Below are 26269 nucleotides of genomic sequence, written 5' to 3'. Positions count from 1 at the left end.
AGAAGACATTTACACCATAGTAATGTGTGTGGTTGGTTGTGTAATGTAGTTTATTGATTTTTATGACATTAAAAAAAGTGTCCTAATTTTATGTGAATGGTACATGTGGCTTCAAGTGAATATCCTACTGTGAGCATCATTCATGGAATCAGAAACTGCTATATCTCAAAATAGTTTAAACAGTTGGGAAAGGAGGGTGGTAAATTCTAGAAAATTAGATACAGTTAGCTAAAAATAATATAAGCTAAGACTTATTAAGCACTTACCATGTGCCAAGCACCACACTAAGCATTGTAGTTGTACTGATTAATTAATGGTAGGTGACTTATAAAGTGCTTCTGGTGATGACAAAGATAGTGATGTTGAAGATGCAGTGAAGATTCAGTTTGAATAATTCTGTTGCATGTAGTGAGATTGTGGAGAAACAATTGTTGGAAAGTAATATTGCATGTAATACAATCTTTGTAAATCAAGAAGGTAAGTGTTACTAATAGATACTTAGCTGATTTATATATGTGCCTTAATATTCATTTATTTGTGTGGATTAGAAATCCTATTTTGAACCTTAGTCTTAGGAAGTATGTGAAGGGTTATCTTATTTACTATGTTTACCATATTTAGTACTTCCATGAGAAAATTTAACCTAGATGCTCACAGCAAAGACAATAAAAATACCTCAGTTTTCTGAATGGAGAACTTCTGGTGAGTGGAAGGAATTTTATAAAATAAGTTTTAATAATAGGTTCGATTTATTAAAATATTTTTGTAGATGTTTATTTTAGTGGTTCTTCTCCTCCAGTATCTTGACTCTTTCACTATATCCTTTCCCCTTTCACTCTCTGTCTACTGATCTAGTCTTTTCTTCATTCAGGTTGGTAACCCTATGTTTTCACATTTTAGAGTTCCTGTATTTCACCTCATTTTTTTACCTATGTTGGGATGTTTAACACTATCTCGTAATTACGCTTAATAATAAGGGATGTCTTCCCTACCTTTCTTCACCTTAAAATGTTAAATTCAGGAGAAAAAGAAGCCTTTTTGGGGGCAAGATTTTATTTATTTATTCATGAGAGACACAGGCAGAGATATAGGTAGAGGAAGAGACGCAGGCTCCCTGTGGGGAGCCTCATGCAAGACTCAATCCCAGAGCCCTGGAATCATGACCTGAGCCACCCAGGTGTCTCCAGAAAAAGCCTTGTTTAAAACATTTATTTATTTTAGAGAGAGAGAGTGTGTGAGTGGGAGGGAGGGGCAGAGGGAGAGATAGAAGCGGACTCCTCTCTGAGCACAGAGCCTGACCTGGGGCTTCATACTAGGACCCTGAGATAATAAACTGAGCCAAAACCAAGTCAGTCCTACCTTAGAAAAAAAAAATTAATAAATTTACATTAAATTTTTCTTGGCTTTGTTTTTACTGATTTTGTCAGGTGACTACTATAAATGTGCAAAACTACCAATCAGTTCATTTCAAATTACTGTATTTCCCCCTTTAAAATATTGTCCTATTTTATGAAATCTGTAAGTTTAGAAATTTCCTAAGGTGATTTTACTTAAACAATATTATATTTTAATACTAGTTCTTTTTTCCCCACTACTAGTTCTTTGAAAATATATATTTTAAACATTTTTCTAAGCAATGTGTATCAAATAGTTTAAAATTTTAAGAATATTAAAAATTGAGCCTTGACATGGAAAAAGTATATCCTGAATTTTCTAAAAAACTCCTGTATTAAAATATTGCTCTACACATAATTTATTTCCATAAAGTATAATTGGAAATTATTGAAAGTTTTGAAGGGCCACTTTCAACCCTTATAAGTTTGCATACATATATTATTGTTTTATTGTCTTTCTTAATATAAGACATTTAGAGGATTATTATATAGTCTTAAATTTACAGTGGGCTGAATACTTTTCAAAAATACTTGTATATATAATTCAGAATTTGTTATGGCTATTGACTGACCTTCAAACACCTAAAAACAAGTAAAATGAAGTAATTATGAGCCTGCTTTTGGACAACAAAATGCAAAAACTTTCTTAATAAAAAGTAATATGTAGAACAGACACGCTTGATTTTCAACAGATAGAGGGTTGTCTTAGTTCTTAAATAATGTCAAAACAGGCACATCCAGTGGCTGTATCATACTGTCAGATATCCTGATAGAAATCTGTAAACCAGAGCTAGCTTTTGATAGGATAGGTTTTTACACAATTTCCTTCTCAATTCTTTGAGATGGCACACTATGCTAGAGTCATTTCAGAATTCTGATGGGATCAAAGGCAAAACATTGATTGAAAAAGGTCTATATTTTCACAAAAAAGTAGAGGTTCTGATTGCCCAATTTAATTAAAATTTCTGATCTATATTTTGTTTAGGAAAACAGTGACATTGTGAATGAAGGCCCAGCATGGCAAGAGCAGATTCTTGAAAATGAAGAAGCCATTGCTCTTAGCAGGAAGGATAAAACCATTCAACATGTGGAAGTGTTTTGTTATGCCAGGTATGTAAAGTAAGTAATTATTTAGGATAAACCAAATTAATAACTTCTTATTCACATCTATTCAGAAGAAGCCAACATATGACATTGGTTGCTAAAAGTCAATTGATAAAATGGTTTGCCTGTTTTAAAATACAACTTTCAGTTTTCTCTGCTTAGATGATAGTGATGATAATAACATGTTACATTAATGACTTGATTCTTAAAACCGTCCTGTGCTTGGATAGAACAGATACTACAAATTGCAGTTTTTACGCAGTTCTCATTGTAGAGATTAATTGCTGAAGGTCCCATGGCTTGAAAAATGTCAAGACTACCATAGCTAGCCTAGATAGTGGTAGAAGCCCAAGATTAAAACCCAGGATTATTTAATTCTTTTTTTAAATAAATTTATTTTTATTGGTGTTCAGTTTGTCAACATGCAGAATAACACCCAGTGCTCATCCCATCAAGTGCTCACGTCAGTGCCCGCCACCCAGTCACCCTCCCCCGCCCCCCACGTCCCCCGCTGACCTCCCCTTCCACCACCCCTAGTTCATTACCCAGAGTTAGGAGTTTTTCATGTTCTGTCTCCCTTTCTGATATTTCCCACTTATTTTTTCTCCTTTCCCCTTTATTCCCTTTCACTAATTTTTATATTCCCCAAATGATTGAGACCATATAATGTTTCTCCTTCTCCGATTGACTTATTTCACTCAGCATAATATCCTCCAGTTCCATCCACATTGAAGCAAATGGTGGGTATTTGTCGTTTCTAATGGCTGAGTAATATTCCATTGTATACATAAACCACATCTTCTTTATCCATTCATCTTTCGATGGACACCGAGGCTCCTTCCACAGTTTGGCTATTGTGGACATGGCTGCTAGAAACATCGGGGTGCAGGTGTCCCGGCGTTTCATTGCATCTGTATCTTTGGGGTAAATCCCCAGCAGGGCAATTGCTGGGTCATAGGGCACATCTATTTTTAACTCTTTGAGGAACCTCCACATAGCTTTCCAGAGTGGCTGCACCAGTTCACATTCCCACCAACAGTGTAAGAGGGTTCCCTTTTCTCCATATCCTCTCCAACATTTGTGGTTTCCTGCCTTGTTAATTTTCCCCATTCTCACTGGTGTGAGGTGGTATCTCATTGTGGTTTTGATTTGTATTTCCCTGATGACAAGTGATGTGGAGCATTTCCTCATGTGCTTCTTGGCCATGTCTATGTCTTCCTCTGTGAAATTTCTGGGCATGTCTTTTGCCCATTTCATGATTGGATTGTTTGTTTCTTTGGTGTTGAGTTTAATGAGTTGTTTATAGATCTTGGAAACTAGCCCTTTATCTGATAGGTCATTTGCAGATATCTTCTCCCATACTGTAGGTTGTCTTTCAGTTTTGTTGATGTATCCTTTGCTGTGCAAAAGCTTCTTATCTTGATGAAGTCCCAATAGTTCATTTTTGCTTTTGTTTCATTTGCCTTCCAGGAAAACTTGCAAGAAGTTACTGTGGCCGAGGTCAAAAAGGGTGTTGCCTGTGTTCTCCTCTAGGATTTTGATGGAATCTTGTCTCACATTTAGATCTTTCATCCATTTTGAGTTTATCTTTGTGTATGGTGCAAGAGAGTGGTCCAGTTTCATTCTTCTGCATGTGGATTTCCAATTTTCCCAGCACCATTTACTGAAGATACTGTCTTTTTTCCAGTGGATAGTCTTTCCTGCTTTGTTGAATATTAGTTGACCATAAAGTTCAGGGTCCACTTCTGGGTTCTCTATTCTGTTCCATTCATCTATGTGTATGTTTTTGTGCCAGTACCACACTGTCTTGAGGACCACAGCTTTGTAGTACAACCTGAAATATGGCATTGTGATGCCCCCAGAGATGGTTTTCTTTTTTAAAATTCCCCTGGCTATTTGGGGTCTTTTCTGATTCCACACAAATCTTAAAATAGTTTGTTCTAACTCTCTGAAGAAAGTCCATGGTATTTTGATAAGGATTGCATTAAACGTGTAGATTGCCCTGGGTAACATTGACATTTTCACAATATTAATTCTTCCAATCCATGAGCATGGAATATTTTTCCATCTCTTTGTGTTTTCCTCAATTTCTTTCAGAAGTGTTCTAAACTTTTTAGGGTATAGATCCTTTACCTCTTTGGTTAGGTTTATTCCTAGGTATCTTATGCTTTTGGGTGCAATTGTCAATGGGATTGACTCCTTAATTTCTCTTTCTTCAGTCTCATTGTTAGTATATAGAAATGCCACCTACTTCTGGGCATTGATTTTGTATCCTGCCACACTGCTGAATTGCTGTATGAGTTCTAGCAATCTTGGGGTGGAGTCTTCTGGGTTTTCTACGTAGAGTATCATGTCATCAGCGAAGAGGCAGAGTTTGACTTCTTCTTTGCCAGTTTGAATGCTTTGTATGTGTTTTTGTTGTCTCATTGCTGAGGCTAGGACTTCTAGTACTCTGTTGAATAGCAGTGGTGAGAGTGGACATCCCTGTCTTGTTCCTGATCTTAGGGGAAATGCTCCCAGTGCTTCCCCACGGAGAATGATATTTGCTGTGGGCTTTTCATAGATGGCTTTTAAGATGTTGAGGAATGTACCTGTATCCCTACATCTGAAGAGTTTTGATCAGGAATGGATGCTGCATTTTGTCAAATGCTCTCTCTGCATCTGTTTAAAGGATCGTATGGTTCTTGGTTTTTCTATTGCTGAAATGATGAATCACACTGATTGTTTAACGAATGTTGAACTAGCTTTGCATCCCGGGGATAAATCCTCGTTGGTTATGGTGAATAATCTTCTTAATGTACTGTTGTATACTATTGGCTAGTATCTTGTTGAGACTTTTTGCATCCATGTTCATCAGGGATATTGGTCTACAATTCTCCTTTTTGGTGGGGTCGTTGTCTGGTTTGGAATTAAGGTGATGCTGGCCTCATAGAACGAATTTGGAAGTACTCCATCTCTTTCTATCTTTCCAAACCGCTTTAGTAGAATAGATACGGTTTTTTCTTTAAACGTGTGATAGAATTCCCCAGGGAAGCCATCTGGCCCTGGACTTTTGTGTCATGGAAGGATTTTAATGACTGCTTCAATTTCCTCCCTGGTGATTGGCCTGTTCAGTTTTTCTGTTTCTTCCTGATCCAGTTGTGATAATTTGTGGCTTTCCAGAAATGCGTCCATTTGTTCTAGATTGCCTAATTTATTGGCGTACAGCTGTTCATAATATGTTTTTAAAATTGTTTGTATTTCTTTGTTGTTGGTAGTGATCTCTCCTTTCTCATTCATGATTTTATTAATTTGAGTCTTCTCTCTCTTGTTTTTAATAAGGCTGGCTATTGGTTTATCTATCTTATTAATTCTTTCAAAGAACCAACTCCTGGTTTTGTTGATCTGTTCCACAGTTCTTCTGCTCTCGATTTCGTTGAGTTCAGTTCGAATCTTTATTAACTCTCTTCTTCTGCTGGGTGTAGGATCTATTTCCTATTTTTTCTCTAGCTGCTTTAGGTGTAAGGTTAGCTTTTGTATTTGAGTTCTTTCCAGTTTTTGGATGGATGCTTGTATTGTTATGTATTTCCTCCTCAGGACTGCTTTTGTTGTATCCCAAAGATTTTGAATGGTTGAGTCTTCATTCTCATTATTTTTCCATGAATCTTTTTAATTCTGCTTAATTTTCTGGTTGACCCTTTCATCTTTTAGCAGGATGGTCCTTAACCTCCACGTGTTTGAGGTCCTTTCAAACTTCTTGTTGTGATTTAGGTCTAATTTCAAGGCATTATGGTCTGAGAATATGCAGGGGACGATACCAGTCGTTTGGTATCGGTTCAGACCTGATTTGTGACCCAGTATGTGGTCTATTCTGGAGAAAGTTCCATGTACATTTGACAAGAATGTGTATTCAGTTGAGTTTGTATGTAAAGTTCTGTAGATATCTGTGAAATCCATCTGGTCCAGTGTATCATTTAAAGCTCTCGTTTCTTTGGAGATGTTGTCCTTAGAAGACCTGTCGATTGTAGAAAGTGCTAGATTGAAGTCACCAAGTATAAGTGTATTATTATCTAAGTATGTCTTAACTTTGGTTATTGATTGATGTATTTGGCAGCTCCCACATTCGGGGCATATATATTGATGATTCTTAAATCCTCTTGTTGGATTGATCCTTTAATTGTTATATAGTGTCCCTCTTCATCTCTCACTACAGTGTTCCAGATAAACTTTAGTTTATCTGATATAAGGATGGCTACCCCTGCTTTCTTTTGAGGACAATTTGAATGGTAAATGGTTCTCCAACCTTTTATTTTCAGGCTGTAGGTGTCCTCATGTCTTAAATGAGTCTCTTGTAGACAGCAAATAGATGGGTCCTGCTTTTCTATCCAGTCTGACACCCTGCGCCTTTTCATGGGGTCATTAAGCTTGTTCACGTTCAGAGTTACTATTGAAAGATAGGAATTTAGTGTCATCATAATACCTATTCAGTCCCTGTTTTTGTGGATTGTTGCATTGGACTTCTTCTTAAAGGGTAATTTTAAGAGTCCCCCTTAAAATTTCTTGTAGAGCTGGTTTGGGGGTCACATATTCTTTCAGTTCCTGCCTGTCTTGGAAGCTCTTTATCTCTCCTTCCATTTTGAATGAGAGCCTTGCTCGATAAAGTATTCTTGGCTGCATGTTTTTCTCATTTAGGACCTTGAGTATATCCTGCCAGGTCTCTGTGGAGAGGTCTGCTGTTAATTTTATATTCCTCCCCAGATAAGTTAGGAGTTTCTTGTCTCTTGCTGCTTTAAGGATCTTTTCTTTATCTTTGGAATTTGCAAGCTTCACTATTAAATGTCTAGGTGTTCAACTGTTTTTAGTGATTCTAGGGGGGATCTCTCTATTTCCTGGATCTGAATGCCTGTTTCCCTTCCCAGATTAGGAACGTTTTCAGGTATGATTTGTTCAAATACATATTCTGGCCCTCTGTCCCTTTCAGCGCCCTCGGGAACCCCAATGAAACGTAGATTTTTCTTCCTTGGGCTGTCACTTATTTCCCTTAATCTATCCTCACGATCTTTTAATTGTTTGACTCTCTTTTCCTCAGTTTCCCTCTTTGCCACCAACTTTTCTTCTGTGTCATTCACTCGTTCTTCCACCTCGTTAATCCTCACCGTTAGGACCTCTAGTTTGGATTGCATCTCATTTAATTGATTTTTAATTTCTGCCTGTTTAGATCTAAATTCTGCAGTCATGAAGTCTCTTGAGTCCTTTATGCTTTTTTGTAGAGCCACCAGTAGCTCTATAGTAGTGCTTCTGAATTGGCTTTCTGACATTGAATTGTAATCCAAATTTTGTAACTCTGTGGGAGAGAGGACTGTTTCTGATTCTTTCTTTTGAGGTGAGGTTTTCCTTGTAGTCATTTTGCTCATTGCAGAGTGGCCAAAAACAAGGTGTATTGGGAAAAGGAGAAAAGAGAGAAGAGAAAGAAGTAAAGAAAAAGAAAAAAAGAAAAAGAAGAAAAGAAAGAGTAAAAAGAAAAAGAAAGAAGAAAAGAAAAAAAGAAAAAAAAGGGGGGGAAGCAAACAAATCAATAAAACAAAAAATTAGGGTGGTATCCTCTGATTCTGTATACTGTAAATCTGTCGACTTCCCCTGGATCTTTCCAGTGCTGCTTGGTCAATAATTTGCCCAATAATTTGTTTTTCCCCTGTCTGTTTAGCTGGTCTTCTGGGGGAGGCGCCTGCCGTGCTGATTTTCAGGTGTTAGTGCTTGGTGGTGCTGCTCAGCCCCCTGCCTGGGGCAGGGCTCAGTGAAAGATGTTTAAGCTGTTTATTCAGTGAGGCCAGTGTGAGGCCCAGTGGGAGTTGTTTAGCCTTTGAGGCCCCTGGAGGAACAACAGTGGTGGTGGTGGCCAGGTCTGGAGCCCTGGTTTCAGCTCCTGCTGTAACTAGGGAGCTATCAGTCTGCAGGGGCCTGGTTGCAACAGGGTTGTGGCAGCTGATCTGCTCATCTTGGGGCAGGAGTGTCCTTGCTGTCCTGTGCCCTCCTGGCTTCTGCCTGTCTTGAGGGGAGCGCTTGATCCTGGCCTGTGTCCCCGGCACCCTGTGCTCCGGGGCCTGTGCTGTTGGATTCGCGCTCCCAGCCACGCAGCCCCCTCCGTGCGGAGTTGCGGCCTGAGCCCCTCCGAGCTGCTACCGGGTCCGCGTGGTACCTCTTCTCGAGTCGCCGCGGATCTGCTCCGGGGTCCAGCCGGGAGCACACTGTACCCTTTTAGGGAGCTGGGCCACGGGGCGTGGCGCGCTCTTACAGGGGTGCAGGTGCTCTGTTAGTCTCCCTGGGAGCCTGAGGGCATCCCCACCCCTTCTGGGGTCCTGCTCTAACTCCCTGCACTGGCCTTTCCGCCTGGGAAGATTGGTGAAGCTCCTGCTTCTCTGGGTGGGGGCTCCTGTCCTAGGGGCACTCACCCAGGCCTTAGCCGGGCTCCTCGCGGGCCCCTTTCCCTTGGAGTCCTTTTGTTTCTTTATTTCTTTTTTCCTGTCTTCCTACCTTGATAGAAGTGTGAACTCTTCTCAGTGTAGCATTCCAGCTGTTCTCTCTTTAAATCTCAGGCCAAATTCGTAGGTTTTCAGGATTATTTGAAGGTTATCTAGGTAATTTGGTGGGGACAGGTCACTTGGGGACCCTACTCTTTAGCCATTTTGCCCCACCCTGGATTATTTAATTTAATGCCAGTGTTCTTCTAACTCTTTGTAGATAATAGTCAGCCTAGCAAAATGGAATATTATAATTTTGAAATAAAAAAAATTGGGCTTAGCATTTGGGGACATATTTTCGAAAACCAGGAGAGAATATTGGGAAGTAATATTTTAAGTGTCTCACTAGAAAATTAATTTTGTTTTTTTTTTACGTTCTTATTTTCCAGTTAACATACATTATAATATTTGTTTCAGGTGTACAATATGATGATTTAACAATTCCATACATAAGTCACCAGGTGCTCATCACAACAAGTGCATTCCTTCATCCCTATGACTTATTTTACCCATTCCCCCACCCACCTCTCCTATGGAAACTGTTTTTCTTTTATAGTTAAGGTTCTGTTTTCTTGGTTTGCCTCTCTTTTTTTTCCCTTTGCTCATTTGTTTCTTTAATTCCACATATAAGTGAAATCATATGATATTTGTCTTTCTCTCATTGACTTAATATGCTTAGCATTTTACTCTTTAGCTCCATCCACATCATTGGAAATGGCAAGATTTCATTCGTTCTTATGGCTGAACAATAATATTCTTTGTTTATATGTACCACATCTTCTTTAGCTGTTCATCAGTTGATGGACACTTGGGCTGCTTCCATATATTGACTATTGTAAATAAAGCTGCTTTAAACATAGGGGTGCATGGCCCTTTGAATTACTGTTTTTGTATTCTTTGGGCAAACACCCAGTAGTGTGATTGCTGGATCCTAGAGTAGTTTTAGTTCTATTTTTAACTTTTGAGAAACTGCCATACCATTTTCCACAGTGGCTGCAGAAGTTTGCATTCCCGTCAACACTGCAACAGGGTTCCTTTTTCTCCATGTCCTTACCAGCACCTATTGTTTCTTGTGTTGTTTATTTTAGCCATTCTGACAACTGTGAGGTCATATCTCATAGGAGTTTTGATTTGCAATTCCCTGATAATAAATGATAATGAGCATCTTCTCATGTGTCTGTTGGCCATATGGATGTCTTATTTGGAGAAATGACTATTCATATCTTCTACACGTTCTTTAATTGGATTATTGTGGGGTGTTGAGATTTATAACTTCTTTATATATTTAGGTTACTAAACTTTTATTAGCAATATTATTTGCAGATATCTTCTCCCTTTTTTATGTTGCCTTTTATTTTTGTTGATTGTTTCCTTCAATGTGCCAAAGCTTTTTATTTTGATGAAGTCCCAATAATTTATTTTTGCTTTTGTTGCCTTTCCTCAGGGGACTTACCTAAATAAAAGTTGCTATGGCAGATGTCAGAGAGGTTACTGCCTATATGGTCTCTTCTAGCATTTTTATAGTTTAGGTCTCACATTTAGAAGTTTAGTCCATTGTGAGTTTATTTTTATGTATGGTGTAATAAAGTAGTCCAATTTCATTCTTTTGCATGTTGCTGTCCAGTTTTTCCAGCACCATTTTTTGAGGAGACTTTTTTCCCATTGGGTGGCCTTTCCTGCTTTGTCGAGGATTAATTAACCAAATAGTTGTGGGTGCATTTTTCATTTTTCTGTTTAGTTTTATTGATCCAATTGTCTATTTTTATGCCACTATTATACTGTCTTGATCACTACAGCTTTGTAATATAACTTGAGGTCTGGGATTGTGATGCCTCCAACTTTGCTTTTCTTTCTCAAGATATTTTTTGCTATTCAGAGTCTTCTGTGGTTCCAAACAAATTTTAGGATTGTTTGTTCTAGTTCTGTGACATTTTAATAATATTTCTTCCTCCAGTCCACGAGTATGGAATGTTTTTCTTTGTGTCTTTTCCAATTTCTTTCATCACTGTTTTATAGTTTTCAGAGTACAGATGTTTTACCTCTCTAGTTAGGTTTATTGCTAGATATCTTATGGATTTTGGTGCATTTGTAAATGGGATTGATTCCTCAGTACCTCTTTCTGCTACTTCATTATTGTAGTACAGAAATGCAACAAAGTTTTGTACGTTGATTTTGTATCCTGCAGCTTTACCAATTCGTATATCAGTTCTAGCAATTTTTTAGTGCAGTCTTTAATGTTTTCTTTATAGATAATCATGTCATCTGCAGATAGTGAAAGTTTGACTTCCTCCTTGCTGATTTGGATTCCTTTTATTTCTTTGTGTTGTCTGATTGGCTATGGCTAGAATTTCCAGTACTATGTTGAAGAACTGTGGTGAGAGTGGACATCCCTGTCTTATTTCCAGCTATAGAGAAAGAGCTCTCAGTTTTTCTCCATTGAGGATGTTAGGTATGGGTATTTCATATATGGACTGAGGAATGTTCCCTCTATCTCTACTTTGTTCAGAGTTTTTATCATGAATGGATATTGTACTTGGTCAAATGCTTTTTCTGCATCTATTGAAATGATATGTTTTTTTCTTTTCATTTTTTAAAATTTTTAATTTCTTTTTATTGGAGTTGAGTTTGCCAACATATAGCATAACACCCAGTGCTCATCCCATCAAGTGCCCCCGTCAGTGCCTGTCACCAGTCACCCCCACCCACAGCTCACCTACCTTTCCACCACACCTTGTTTGTGTCCCAAAATTAGGAGTCTCTCATGTTCTATCACACTCTCTGATATTTCCCACTGATTTTCTGTCCTTTCCCCTTTATTCCCCTTCACTATATTTTACATTCCCCAAATGAATGAGACCAATTAATGTTTGTCCATCTCCGATTGACTTATTTCACTCAGCATAATACCCTCCAGTTCCATCCACGTTGAAGCAAATGGTGGGTATTTGTCGTTTTTAATGGCTGAGTAATATTCCATTGCATACATATACCATATCTTCTATATCGATACATCTTTTGATGGACACCGAGGCTCCATCCACACTTTGGCTTGTAGATATTGCTGCTATAAACATCGGGGTGCAGGTGTCCTGGCATTTCACTGCCGCTGTATCTTTGGGGTAAATCCCCAGTAGTGCAATTTCTGGGTCGTGGGGAGGTCTATTTTTAACTCTTTGAGGAACCTCCACACAGTTTTCCAGAGTGGCTGCACCAGTTCACATTCCCACCAAGAGTGCAAGAGGCTTCCCTGTTATCCACATCCTCTCCAACATTTGTTGTTTCCTGTCTTGTTAATTTTTGCCATTCTCACTTGTGTGAGGTGGTATCTCACTGTGGTTTTGATTTGTATTTTTCTGATGGCCAGTGCTGCGGAGCATATTCTCATGTGCTAGTTGGTCATATCTATGTCTTCCTCTGCAATATTTCTGTTCATGTCTTTTGGATTGTTTGTTTCTTTCGTGTTGAGTTTAAAAAGTTCTTTAGAGATCTTGGATACTAGCCCTTTGTCTGATAGGTCATTTGCAAATGTCTTCTCCCATTCTGTAGGTTGTCTTTTAATTTCGTTGACTATTTGATTTGCTGTGCAGAAGCTTCTTATCTTAATGAAGTCCCAATTCATTTTTGCTTTTGTTTCTCTTGCCTTCATGGGTGTATCTTGCAAGAATTTACTGTGGCCACGTTCAAAAAGGGTGTTGCCTGTGTTCTCCTCTAGGGTTTTGGTGGAATCTTGTCTCACATTTAGATCTTTCATCCATTTTGAGTTTATCTTTGTGTATGGTCCAAGAGAATGATCTAGTTTCATTCTTCTGTATATAGATGTCCAATTTTCCCAGCACCATTGATTGAAGAGACTGTCTTTTTTTCCAGTGGATAGTCTTTCCTCCTTTATCAAATATTAGTTGACCATAAAGTTGAGGGTCCACTTCTGGATTCTCTATTCTGTTCCATTCAGCTATGTGTCTGTTTTTGTGCCAGTACCACACTGTCTTGATGACCACAGCTTTGTAGTACAACCTGAAATCTGGCATTGTGATGCCCCCAGCTATAGTTTTCTTTTTTAGAATTCCCCTGGCTATTCGGGGTCTTTTCTGATATCACACAAAACTTTGAAAAAATTTTTTCCAACTCTCTGAAGAAAGTCCATGGTATTTTGATAGGGATTGCATTAAACGTGTAAATTGCCCTGGGTAACATTGACATTTTCACAATATTAAACCTTCCAATCCATGAGCCTGGAATATTTTTCATCTCTTTGTGTCTTCCTCAATTTCTTTCCGAAGTGTTCTGTAGTTTTTAGGGTAGAGATCCTTTACCTCTTTGGTTAGGTTTATTCCTCGGTATCTTCTGCTTTTGGGTGCAATTGTCAATGGGCTTGACTCCATTTCTTTTTCTTGAGTCTCATTGTTAGTGTATAGAAATGCCACTGACTTCTGGGCATATATTTTGTATCCTGCCACACTGCCAAATTACTGTATGAGTTCTAGCAATCTTGGGTGGAGTCTTGAGTTTTCTATGTGCAGTATCATGTAATCTGTGAAGAGGGAGAGTTTGACTTCTTCTTTGCCAAATTGAATGCCTTTTATTTCTTTTTTGTTGTCTGATTTCTAAGGCTAGGACTTCTAGTACTATGTTGGATAGCAGTGGTGAGAGTGGACAAACCTGTCATTCCTGATCTTAGGGGAAAGGCTCCCAGTGTTTTCCCATGGAGAAAGATATTTGCAGTGGGCTTTTCATAGATGGCTTTTAAGATGTCGAGGAAAGTTCCCTCTATCCCTACACTCTGAAGAGTTTTGATCAGGAATGGATGCTGTATTTTGTCAAATGCTTTCTCTGCATCTATTGAGAGGATCATATTCTTTTTTGTTTTTTTCTCCTACGGATATGATCAATCACATTGATTGCTTTTCGAGTGTTGAACCAGCCTTGCATCCCAGGGAGAAATCCCACTTGGGTATGGTGAATAATCTTCTTAATGTATTGTTGTATCCTATTGCCTAGTAGCTTGTTGAGAATTTTTGCATCCATGTTCATCAGGGATATTGGTCTATAATTATCCTTTTTGGTGGGGTCTTTGTCTGGTTTTGTAATTAAGGTGATGCTGGCCTCATAGAACATGATTGGAAGTATTCCATCCTTTTCTGTCCTTTGGAACAGCTTTACTAGAATAGATATGGTTTCTTTAAACGTTTGATAGAATTCCCCTGGAAAGCCCTCTGGCCCTGGACATTTGTGTCTTGGGAGGTTTTTGATGACTGCTTCAATTTCCTCCCTGGTGATTGGCCTATTCATATATTTTCTATTTCTTCCTGTTCCAGTTTTGGTAGTTTGTGGTTTTCCAGAAATGTATCCATTTCTTCTAGATTACCTAATTTATTGGTGTATAGCTGCTCATAATGGGTTTTAAAAATATTTTGTATTTCCTTGGTATTTTTGGTGATCTTCCTTTTCTCATTCATGATTTTATTACTTTGAGTCTTTTCTCTCTTCTTTTTAATAAGGCTGGCTAATGGTTTATCTATCTTATTAATTCTTTCAAAGAACCAACTCCTGGTTTTGTTGATCTGTTCCACAGTTTTTCTGGTCTCTATTTCATTGAGTTCTGCTCGAATCTTTATTAATTCTCTTCTTCTGCTTGGTGTAGGATGTATTTGCTATTTTTTTCCAGCTCCTTTAGGTTCAACGTTAGCTTTTGTTTTGAGATGTTTCCAGTTTTTGGATGGATGCTTGTATTGAGATGGATTTACCTCTCAGGACTCCTTTTGTTATATCCCAAAGATTTTGAATGGTTGTATCTTCATTCTCATTAGTTTCCATAAATCTTTTTAATTCTTCCCTAATTTCCTGGTTGACCCTTTCATCTTTTAGCTGGATTGTCCTTAACCTCCACGTGTTTGAAATCCTTCCAAACTTCTTTTTGTTATTTACTTCTAGTTTCAAAGCATTATGGTCTGTAAATATGCAGGGGAGGATCCCAGTGTTTTGTTACTGGTTAAGGCCTGATTTGTGACCCAGTATGTGGTCTATTCTGTTGAAAGTTCCATGTGCGCTTGAGAAGAATGTGTATTCAGTTGCATTTGGATGTAAAGTTCTGTAAATATCTGTGAAATTCATCTGATGCAGTGTATCATTTAAAGGTCTTGTTTATTTGGATAAGTTGTGCTTAGAAGATCTGTCCATTATAGAAGGCCTTGTGTTCAAGTCTCCCAGTATAAGTGTATTATTATCTATATATATCTCAACTTTGGTTATTAATTGATTGATATACTTGGCAGCTCCCACATTCGGGGCATAAATATTCAGGATTGTTTGGTCCTCCTGTTGGATAGATCCTTAAGTATGATATATTGTCCCTGTTCATCTCTTACTACAGTCTTTGAGATAAAATTTTTTTAAAAGATTTATTTATTTATTTATTTGTGATAGACCTAGAGAGAGAGAGAGGCAGAGACATAGGCAGAGGGAGAAGCAGGTTCCATGCCAGGAGCCCGATGTGGGACTCGATCCCGGGACTCCAGGATCGCGCCCTGGGCCAAAGGCAGGCGCTAAACCGCTGAGCCACCCAGGGATCCCCCTTTGAGATAAATTTTAATTTATCTGATTTTAGTATGGCTACCCCTGCTTTCTTTTGAGGACCATTTGAATGGTAAACGGTTTTCCAACCTTTTATTTCCAGGTTGTAGGTGTCCTTTTGTCTAAAATGAGTCTCTTGTAGACAGCAAATAGATGGGTTTTGCTTTTTATCCATTCTGAAACCCTGCACTTTTTGATGGGTTCATTAATCCCATTGACGTTCAGAGTTACTATTGAAAGATTAGAATTTCGTTTCATCATGATGCCTATTCATACCCTGTTTTTGTGTATTGTTTCCTTGGACTTCCTCTTTCTTTCATAGAGTCCCCCTTAGTATTTCTTGCAGAGCTGGTTTGGTGGTCATGTATTCTTTCAGTTTCTGCCTCTCTGGAAGCTCTTTATCTCTCCTCGTATTCTGAATGAGAGCCTTGCTGGATAAAGTATTCTTGGCTGCATGTTCTTCTCATTTAGGACCCTGAATATATCCTGCCAGCCCTTTCTGGCCTGCCAGATCTCTGTGGAGAGTTCTGCTGTTATGCTAATACTTCTCCCCATAAAGGTTAGGAATTTCTTGTCTCTTACTGTTTTAAGGTTTTTCTCTTTATCTTTAGAATTTGCAAGTGTCACTATTCAATATCTGGGTGTATAGTGGTTTTTATTGATTTTAGGGGGGTAATCTCTCTATCTCCTGGATCTGAATGCCTTTTTCCCTTCAGAAGTTAGGGAAGTTCTCAGCTATGATTTGTTCAAATACACTTTCTGGACCTCTGTCCCTTTCTGCGCCCTCTGAAACCTCCAGCTAAACGTCGATTTTTCCTTCTGAGTCTTTCATTTATTTCCCTTAACCTATCCTCATGATCTTTTAATTGTTTTTCCCTTTCTTCCTCAGGTTCCTTCCTTGTCATTAACTTGTCTTCTATGCCACTCACTGGTTCTTCAACCTCATTAACCCTTGTCAGTAGGATCTCCAGTTTGGATTTAATCTCAATTGATTTTTAATTTTGGTCTGATTAGATCTAAATTCTGCAGTCATGAAGTCTCTTGAGTCCGTTATGCTTTTTTTTTTTTTTTTCCTAGAGCCACCAGTAGCTTTATAATTGTGCTTCTGAATTGGCTTTCTGACATTGAATTGTAATCCAAATTTTGTAACTCTGTGGCAGAAAGTAGTATTTCTGATTCTTTCCTTTGTGGTGAGTTTTTCCTTCTAGTCGTTTTGCTCAGTGCAGAGTGACCAAAAAGAAGTTGTACTTGAAAAAGGAGAAAAAGAGAGACAAAAGAAAAAAAGAAGAAGAAAAAGAGAAAAAAAAAGGAGAGGCGGAACAAACAGAAAACAAAAAACTAGGTGGGAAGTATCCTCTGATTCTATATACTGTAAGATTCCTTGACTTCCCCTCGAACTTTCCATTACTGCTTGGTCAAGAACTTTCTTTTCTCCTGTCCTTCTAGCTAGTCTTCTGGGGGAGGGGCCTGCTGTGCTCATTTTGAGGTGTGTGCACCTGGGGTAGCTCCCCATCCCCCTGCCAGGTGCATGGCTTGGTGGGAGCTGTTTATCCTGTGAGGCCCCTCCTCATTCCCAGGTACAAGGTGACAGCAGGAGGAACAACAACAGTGGTGGAGACCAGCTCTCCAGTTCTGGAGTCATCTCCCGCAGTAACTACCGCAGGTCTCAGTCTGCGGGGGCCTGGATGCTCTGAGGGTGGGGGGCGCGTTGGCAGGAGCGCCCTCGCTGTCCTGGGCCCTCCCGGCCTCTGCTTGTCCTGGGTGGATCGCCGGATCATGGGCTGTGTCCCCCAGTGCTCTGGGCTCCGGGGCCTGTGCCTCTGGAATCTTGCTTCCGGGGCTGTGCAGCCCTCTCGCAGGGAACCGCTGCCTGAGCTGCTGCCGGATTTGTTCTGGGGGCCCCGCTGGGCGGCTGCAGCCCTTTTTGAAGCTTGGCCCGGTGTGTGGCGCTCTCTCCCCCAGGGCGAAGGTCCTCTGTTAGTGTCCCTGGGAGCCTGAGGGCATCCTTGCCCCTCTTGAGATCCTGCCGGAGCTCCTCCGAGAGCCTGTCTGTTCGGGAAGATGTGTAAAGCTCCTGCTTCTCCGAGACTGGGCTTTCCTGACCTGGAGGCACTTGCCGCATGGCCTTAGCCTGGTATCTCGTGGGGGCCCCTCCCCCTTGGATGCTTTTTTATTTCTTTATTTTTTTTTTCTGTCTTCCTACCTTGATAGAAGCGCAAACTCTTCTCACTATAGCCCTCCAGCTGTTCTCTCGTTAAATCTCAGACCGAATTAGTAGGTTTTCAGTATGATTTGAAAGTTATCTAGGTAAGTTGGTGGGGACAGGTGACTTAGGGCCCTTAATCTTCCGCCATCTTCTATTTTCTTTTATTGATGTTAATAAGAAAGAGTATCATTGTAATAGATCCTTGACATTCTTGTTAGCTATATCAAAAAATCTTTTGGAGTTCCCTTTTGTAAATAACAGAAAATTATGATATAGTTTCTTGGCTTGTTTTTGTTGCTTTTTTATATATACCTTATTAATGATGTTAATGTTACATTTTGTGGAGGTTGGGCATGAGTATGTGTTTAGTTTTGTATATAATTTTAACATATATGTCAGTTTACAGAACTGAGCATGTACATCATCCCGAAGATCTTTCCTGTTTCTATTTTCTAACCATGGCTCATCTCCTTTCTACCATTTCCCCCAATTTCTAGTTTTCGTTAATTACTAATCTCTCTTCCAGTTCTGTTATTTTGTCATTTTAAAAGAAACTGAGAAATTGTTTCCCAGAGGATCTGTACCATTTTACATTTCCATCAGAATTTCATGATTCTATTTCTTTACATGCTCACCAACATTTAGTGTTTTCACTTTTTTGCCATTCTGATAGGTGTGTAGTGATATATCATTGCAGTTTTATTTTAATTTTTTAATTTTTTTTCTTATTGCAGTTTTAATTTGCATTTCCTTGATGTCTGATTTTAAATATCCTTTCATGTGCTTGCTTGCCGGTCTTACATCCTTTTTGGTGAAAGTGTTCATATCTTTTGCTCATTTTTTTAATTGGATTGGCTTTTTCATGTGGATTTTTGTTTTATATATGTGTCCTTTGTTAGGTATATAGTCTGCATATATTTCCCCCAAGCCTGTAGATTGTCTCTCATCCTCTTGAAGTAGGATATTTTGCAGGTGAAATGTTTTAAATTTTGATAAGTTATAAGTGATAAATTTATCACTTTTTTCTTTGTATAGATCCAGAATATTTTCTTCTGTTTTTCAAAAACAAAGTATGGTTTTATGTTTTACGTTTTACCTTGTGATCTACATTGAGTTAATTTTTGTATAAGGTGTGAGGTTTAGATCATTGTTAATTTTTTAACATAAGATTATCCAATTACGTTGGCACTATTTGTCTTAAAGGTTGTTTTTCCTCCACTGAATTAATTTTGCATATTTGTCAAATCAGTTGTACTTGGATGAGTATATTTGTGTATTTTATATTCTATCCCATTGATGTGTATGTTTTTTTCCTCACACCAATACCTTACCATCTTGATTATTGCAGCTCTGTTAGGGATTAAAATCAGGTAGAATAATTCCTCAAATTTAGTCTCTTTTGTCAAGATTGTTTTAGCTATTCCAGAGTTTGTGCCTTTTCAGATAAATGTTTTAATAAGCTTTTCTCTGTCTAGAAAATGTTGTTGGAATTTTGATAGGAATTGCATTAATACTATATATCAACTTGAAGGGAATTGATAACTTTATTATTTTGAGTCTTCCAATTCATTGATATGTTTCACCATTTATGTAGGTTGACTTTGATTTCTTTCTACAGAATTTTGTAATTTTCAGCATCCCAACTCTATGCCTGTTTTGTTAATTGTGGTGTACATGAGTATTTACTTATCTTTGGGGCAATTATAAGTGGCATTGTCTTTTTAATGTTGACTACATTCATAATGAGTATCTACAAATGCATTTGGTATTTATGTATTGACTTGTATCCTGGCATCTTGCTGAACTTTTAAGTTCTGGGGATTATTTTTTTATAGATTCTATGGGATTTTTACATAGACAATCATATCTTATACACAGAGGAACAGTTTTATATATTCCTCTTCATTGACTTGTTCTTTTTTAAAGAGTCCGTTTCCTGTTGAGAGTCATTGTTTTCTGTCCGTAGCCACACACCACAAGTTAATTATGTTTTCTCCTTATTCTTAGCCTCACTTAATGTGCATTTTGTTTCCAAAAAGAAAGTTGTTACCACTTTCTGATGACTTTGTAATTACACCTAATGATGGCTAGTCATTTATGGTCTCTTATTTGCTAATTGTCTTGTTTCTGTACACAACTCTCTTAGCATGTGTACATCAAATCCACAATCTGATTAATCCACAATCTACCAAAAATAATGGTCACTTTAATGGTCATTCGTACCAAGAATCTATTGTAGCTAGTTGCATCAAACAAATAGAAATCAAACTTCAGTCCTTGATACACTACATAGATAGAATACTGTTTTTAATATTTTGGGAAATTTCCCAAATATCATGTTAAAGACAGCTTTATAATCATATGTATGTTGACATATGACTTCTCATTTTAGACCAGATATGTTTGCTTATTTATAGAGTTGATGTATATTAGGCCAAAATCTATGATTTGATTCTCACGTTGACAACTTGTTAGTTCATCAAAAGAGAGTAAAATATGTATCTCAGGCAGCCTTGGTCACTCAGTGGTTTAGTGCCACCTTCAGCCCAGGGTGTGATCCTGGGGACTTGGGATCAAGTCCCATATCAGGCTCCCTGCATGGAGCCTGCTTCTCCCTCTGCCTATGTCTCTGCCTCTCTCTCTCTCTGTGTCTCTCATGAATAAATAAATAAAATCTTTAAAAAATATGTATCTCTAGGCCATAAACAATATTGTAGTCATAACCAGCAGCCTCTTGATTTTTAATTTTTGATTACAAGGAGGCCAGGTCAAGGATGCAAATAAATCAGTGCAAACTCATCACAACTGCTTGGAAAATTTCTGAAATAAAAAAGAAATACCTCAAATTACATGGAAAGTCAGTAACACCATACTCTAATATAAAATATAGGATAGTGCATTATATTTTTATTATTGTTGACTTTGTTTTCTTTTTTTAATTGGAGTTCAATTTGCCAACATCTAGCATAACACCCAGTGCTTATCCTGCCAAGTGCCCCCCTCAGTGCCCAACACCCAGTCACCCCCACCCCCCGCCCACCTCCCTTTCCACTACTCCTTGTTCGTTTCCCATTGTTAGGTGTCCCTCATGTTTTGTCACCCTCAATGATATTTTCACTCATTTTCTCTCCTTTCCCCTTTATTCCCTTTCACTAATTTTTATATTCCCCAAATGAATGAGACCATATAATGTTTGTCCTTCTATGATTGACTTATTTCACTCAGAATAATACCCTCCAGTTCCACATTGAAGCAAATGGTGGGTATTTGTTGTTTCTAATGCCTGAGTAGTATTCCATTGTATAAATAAACCACATCTTCTTTATCCATTAATTTTTGATGGACACCGAGGCTCCTTCCAAAGTTTGGCTATTGTGGACATTGTTGCTATAAACATTGCGGTGCAGTTATCTCGGCTTTTCACTACATCTGTATCTTTGGGGTAAATCCCTAGCAGTGCAGTTGCTAGGTCTTAGGGCAGGTCTATTTTTAACTCTTTGAGGAACCTCCACACAGTTTTCTAGAGTGGCTGTACCAGTTCACATTCCCTCCAAAAGTGCCAGAGTTCCCCTTCTCCACATCCTCTCCAACATTTGTGTTTTCCTGCCTTGTTAATGTTCACCATTCTCACTGGGGTGAGGCGGTATCTCATTGTGGTTTTGATTTGTATCTCCCTGATGGCAAGTGATGCGGAGCATTTTCTCATGTGCTTGTTGGCCATGTCTATGTCTTCCTCTGTGAAATTTCTGGTTATGTCTTTTGCCCATTTCATGATTGGATGGTTTGTTTCTTTGCTGCTGAGTTTCATAAGTTCTTTATAGATCTTGGATACTAGCCCTCTCTCTGATAGGTCATTTGCAAATATCTTGTCCCCTTCTGTAGGTTATCTTTTAGTTTTGTTGACTGTTTCTTTTGCTGTGCAGAAGCTTTTCATCTTGATGAAGTCCCAATAGTTCATTTTTGCTTTTGTTTCTTTTGCCTTCCTGGATGTATCTTGCAAGAAGTTGCTGTGGCCGAGTTCAAAAAGGGTGTTGCCTGTGTTCTCCTCTAGGATTTTGATGGAATCTTGTCTCACATTTAAATCTTTCATCCATTTTGAGTTTATCTCTGTGTATGGTGCGAGAGAGTGGTCTAGTTTCATTCTTCTGCATGTGGATGTCCAATTTTCCCAGCTCCATTTATTGAAGAGACTGTCCTTTTTCCAGTGGATAGCCTTTTTTGCTTTGTCGAATGTCTATGTTGACCATAGAGTTGAGGGTCCACTTCTTGATTCTCTATTCTGTTCAATTGATCTATGTCTGTTTTTGTGCCAGTACTGTCTTGATGACCACAGCTTTGTAGTACAACCTGCAATCTGGCATTGTGATGCCCCCGGCTCTGGTTTTCTTTTTTAATAATCCCCTGTCTATTTGGGGTCTTTTCTGAAAGACATAAAGATGATTTGTTTCAACTCTCTGAAGAAAGTCCATGGTATTTTGATAGGGATTGCATTAAATGTGTAAATTGCCCTGGGTAGTATTGACATTTTCACAATATTAATTCTGCCAATCCATGAGCATGGAATATTTTTCCATCTCTTTGTGTCTTCCTCAATTTCTTTCAGAAGTCTTCTGTAGTTTTTAGGGTATAGATCCTTTACCTCTTTGGTTAGGTTTATTCCTAGGTTTCTTATGCTTTTGGGTACAATTGTACATGGGATGGACTCCTTCATTTCTCTTTCTTCAGTCTCATTGTTAGTGTATAGAATTTCCACGGATTTCTGGGCACTGATTTTGTATCCTGCCACACTGCTGAATTGCTGTATGAGTTCTAGGAATCTTGGGGTGGAGTCTTTTGGGTTTTCTATATACAGTATTAAGGCATCATGATGTTAAATCAGGATGAAAACTGTCCTCATAGATTTGCAGATGAACCAATTCTCTAGTACATAATGAAATAAAGATATTACTTTAATGTTAACCTAAAATTCTACTTTCTAATTTTGGGTTCTAAAATTTTAACTTAAAAATGATATAAGTAACATGAACTTCCTGGGCAAAAATGGAGTAATATCAGTAAGATAAAGGAATACATTTTAAAAATGTAATTGTTACAATTTAGAGGAAGCTGGGTTTTTTTTTCCACTGTGTACAGATAAGTTTGATTTAGGTTGTAAGTGACATAATGCCCAACTAAAAGTAATTTAAGCTAGTAAAAGGATAGGTAGGTGGGAAAGTGAGGGGAGGTAGGTAGGTCAGTATGTTCGTGATTACAGAATTGTCAGTGAGCATTTTTTTAAGGTTTTCATTTAAATTCCCGTTACTTAACTATAGAGAGCAAATGGATGGTTACCAGAGGGAAGGTCAGTAAGAGCATGGTTTAAGTAGGTGATAGGTACTTGTGGTGAGCACCAAGTGATGTATGGAAATGTTGAAGTACTATATTGTACACCTGGAACTAGCATTACACTGAATGTTAACTAACCGTAATTTAAATAAAGACTTAAATAAAGACTTAAATATTCAGTTAGTTGACATATAGTGTAATATTAGTTTCAGTGTACTATATATGGATTGCTCAACATTGTCATGATAAGTGTACTTTTTAATCCCCATCACCTCTTTGACCCGTCCTCCTACCCACCTCCACTTTGGTAACCACCAGTTTGTTCTCTATAGTTAAGACTCTCCTCACTGGTTTCTCTTTCTCTCTTTTTTCTTTTTCACTTACTCATTTATTTTGTTTCTTAAATTGTATATATAAGTGAAATCATATGGTATTTGTCTTTTTCTGACTGACTTATTTTTCTTAGCGTTTTGCTCTCTATCTCCATCCATGTCATTGCAAATGGCAAGATTTCATTATGTTTTATGGCCAAATAGTATTCCATTGTATATCTATACTGCATCTTCTTTATTCATCAGCCAGTGGATGCTTGGTCTGCTTCCATAATTTGGCTATTGTAAATAATAGTTCTATAAACAAAGGGTTGCATATATCCTTTTGAATTAGTGTTTTTATATTTTGGGGCAAATGCCCCATATGTCTATTCTTGATTGTAGAGTCTTTCTATTTTTAATATTTTGAGGAGTCTCCATACTGATTTCCACTGTGGCTGCGGTGGCAGTTCCATCAACAATGCAAGGGTGTTCCTTTTTCTGCACAGCCTCACCAATATTTCTTTCTTGTGTTTTTGGATTTGGGACTTCTGACAGGTGTGAGGTCTTGTAGTTTTAATTTGCATTTCCCCAATGAAGACTGATGGTGAGCATCTTTTCATGTGTCTTTTGGCCATCTGTATGTCTTCTTTGGAGAAATTGCTCTGCATGTCTTCTATCCATTTTATTTTATTTTATTTAAATATTTTATTTATTTCTGAGAGACACAGAAAGAAACAGTGACATAGAGGGATGTTCAACTGCTGAGCCACCCAGGCATCCCTTCTACCCATTTTTAATTAGATTATTTTGGGGGAGAAGGTATTGAGTTTTACAAGTTGTTTGTATATTTTGGATACTGACTGTTTATTGGATATGTTATTTTCAAATATCTTCTCCCATTCTTTAGGTTGCTTTTTTAGTCTTATTGCTTTCTTCACTTTGCAGAAGCTTTTTATTTTGCTGTAGTCCCGATGCTTTCCTTTTGCTTTTGTTTCCCATGCCTCAAGAGACCCATCTAGAAAATTATTGCTGTGACCAATATCAGAGAAATTATTTTCTGTGCTCTCTTCTAGGATTTTTATTATTTCTAGACTCACATTCAGGTCTTTGTTCCATTTTGAATTTATTTTTATGTATTGTTTAAAAAAGTGGTTCAATTTCATTCTTTCGCATACCGCTATCAAGTTTTCCTAGCACCATTTGTTGAAGAGACTGTCTTTTTTCCATTGGATATTCATTCTTCTTTTGTCAAAGATTAATCGACTATGTAATTGTCAGTTTGTTTCTGGTCTTTGTATTGTGTTCTTTTGATACAAGTATCTATTTTGTGCTGGTGCCATACTGTTTTAAATACTATAGCATTGTAATATAACTTGAAGTCTGGGATTGTGATACTTCTGATTTTGTTTTTATTTTTCAAGATTGCTTTCGCTATTTGGGCTTTTTTTTTATGGTTCCATACAAATTTTAGGATTATCTATGTTCTGTGAAAAATGTTGTTGCTCTTTAAACAGAGATTGCATTAAATCTGTAGATTGAGTTGGGTAATGCAGAATTTTTAACAATATTTGTTCTTCCAAACCTTGAGCATGGAATGTCTTTCCATTTTTTGTATCATAATCAAATTCCTTTCATCAGTGTTTTATAGTTTTCAGAGTACAGATGTTTTGCTTTATTGGTTAAGTTTATTCCTAGATATTTTATTGTTTTTAGTGCAATTGTAAATGGGATTGTTTTCTTAATTTCACTTTCTGCTTTATTATTATTACTATAAAGGAATGCAATGCATTTCTGTACATTGATTTTGTACCCTGCAATTTTACTCAATTCATATATTAGTTCTAGTAGTATTTTGGTTGAATGTTTAGTATTTCGTTTGTATATTATCATGTCATCTGCAAATAGTGAAATTTTTACTTCTTTCTTACTAATTTGAATGCCTTTTTTTTTTTTAATTGTCTGCTGTGGCTATGGCTTCCAGTACTATAAAAGTAGTGAGAGTGGACATTCTTGTCTTGTTCCTGATCTTCAAGGAAAACCTCTCAATTTTTCACCATTGGGTATGATTTTAGCTGTGGGTTTTTCATATAAGGACTTTATTCTGTTGAGGTATATTCCCTCTAGGCCAGTTTGTTTAGGGTTTTTATCATGAATGGATGTTGTACTTTGTCAAATGCTTTTTCATCATCTCTTGAAATAATCATGTGGTTTTTATTCTTCCCGTTTATTGGTGTGATGATGTGTCATGTTGACCGGTTTGCAAATATTGTACCACCCTTGCATCACAGGAATAAATCTCTCTTAGAATTGCTTTTGCTGCATCTCAAAGGTTTTGAACAGTTGGGTTTTCATTTTCATTTGTTTCCATGATTTTTTTTATTTCTTCTTTGATTTCCTAGTTGACCCATTTGTTGTTTAGGACCATGCTATTTAACCTCTATATATGTGTGGTCTTTCCAGATTTTTGTCTTGTGCTTAATTTCTAGTTTCATATGTTGTGGTCAGAAACAGTGCATTTTAGGACTTGAGTGTCTGAACTTGTAAGATTTGTTTTGTGTCCCAGTATGTGATCTGTTACAGAGAATGTTCCATGTGTACTGGAAGAAAATGTGTATTTTGCTGTTTTAGGATGGAACATTGTGAATATATCTGTTAAATCCATCTGGTCTAGCCTGTCATTCAAAGCCATTGTTTTCCTGTTGATTGTTTAGGTGATGAATCCTGCTGATGTAAGTGGAGTGTTTTAAGTCCCCTACTTGATTGTATTATTATCGATTAGTATCTTTATGTTGTTATTAACTCTTTTATCTATTTGGGTGCTCCCATGTTGGGTGCATAAACATTTACAATTCATATATC

General features: G+C 37.7%; 1 protein-coding gene across 4 annotated transcripts in view; it reads left to right on the top strand.

Moving 5' to 3' along the window:
- CHM (CHM Rab escort protein) overlaps positions 1 to 26269 on the top strand; it is a 274974-nt gene that overhangs the window by 65598 nt on the left and 183107 nt on the right. For 3 of the 4 annotated variants that reach the window (XM_055337921.1, XM_055337918.1, XM_055337919.1), the window contains one exon: positions 2380 to 2513. In XM_055337921.1, coding sequence (XP_055193896.1) covers positions 2380 to 2513 — 134 coding nt within the window. The remainder of the gene's footprint in view (positions 1 to 2379; positions 2514 to 26269) is intronic. The other variant, XM_055337920.1, reaches the window with a different exon arrangement.

This window comes from Nyctereutes procyonoides, unplaced genomic scaffold (assembly GCF_905146905.1).
Source record: "Nyctereutes procyonoides isolate TBG_1078 unplaced genomic scaffold, NYPRO_anot_genome, whole genome shotgun sequence".
Lineage (NCBI taxonomy): Eukaryota > Metazoa > Chordata > Mammalia > Carnivora > Canidae > Nyctereutes > Nyctereutes procyonoides.
The sequence above is the reverse complement of the archived record's forward strand: the minus strand, read 5'-3'. Positions and strand labels throughout refer to the sequence as shown.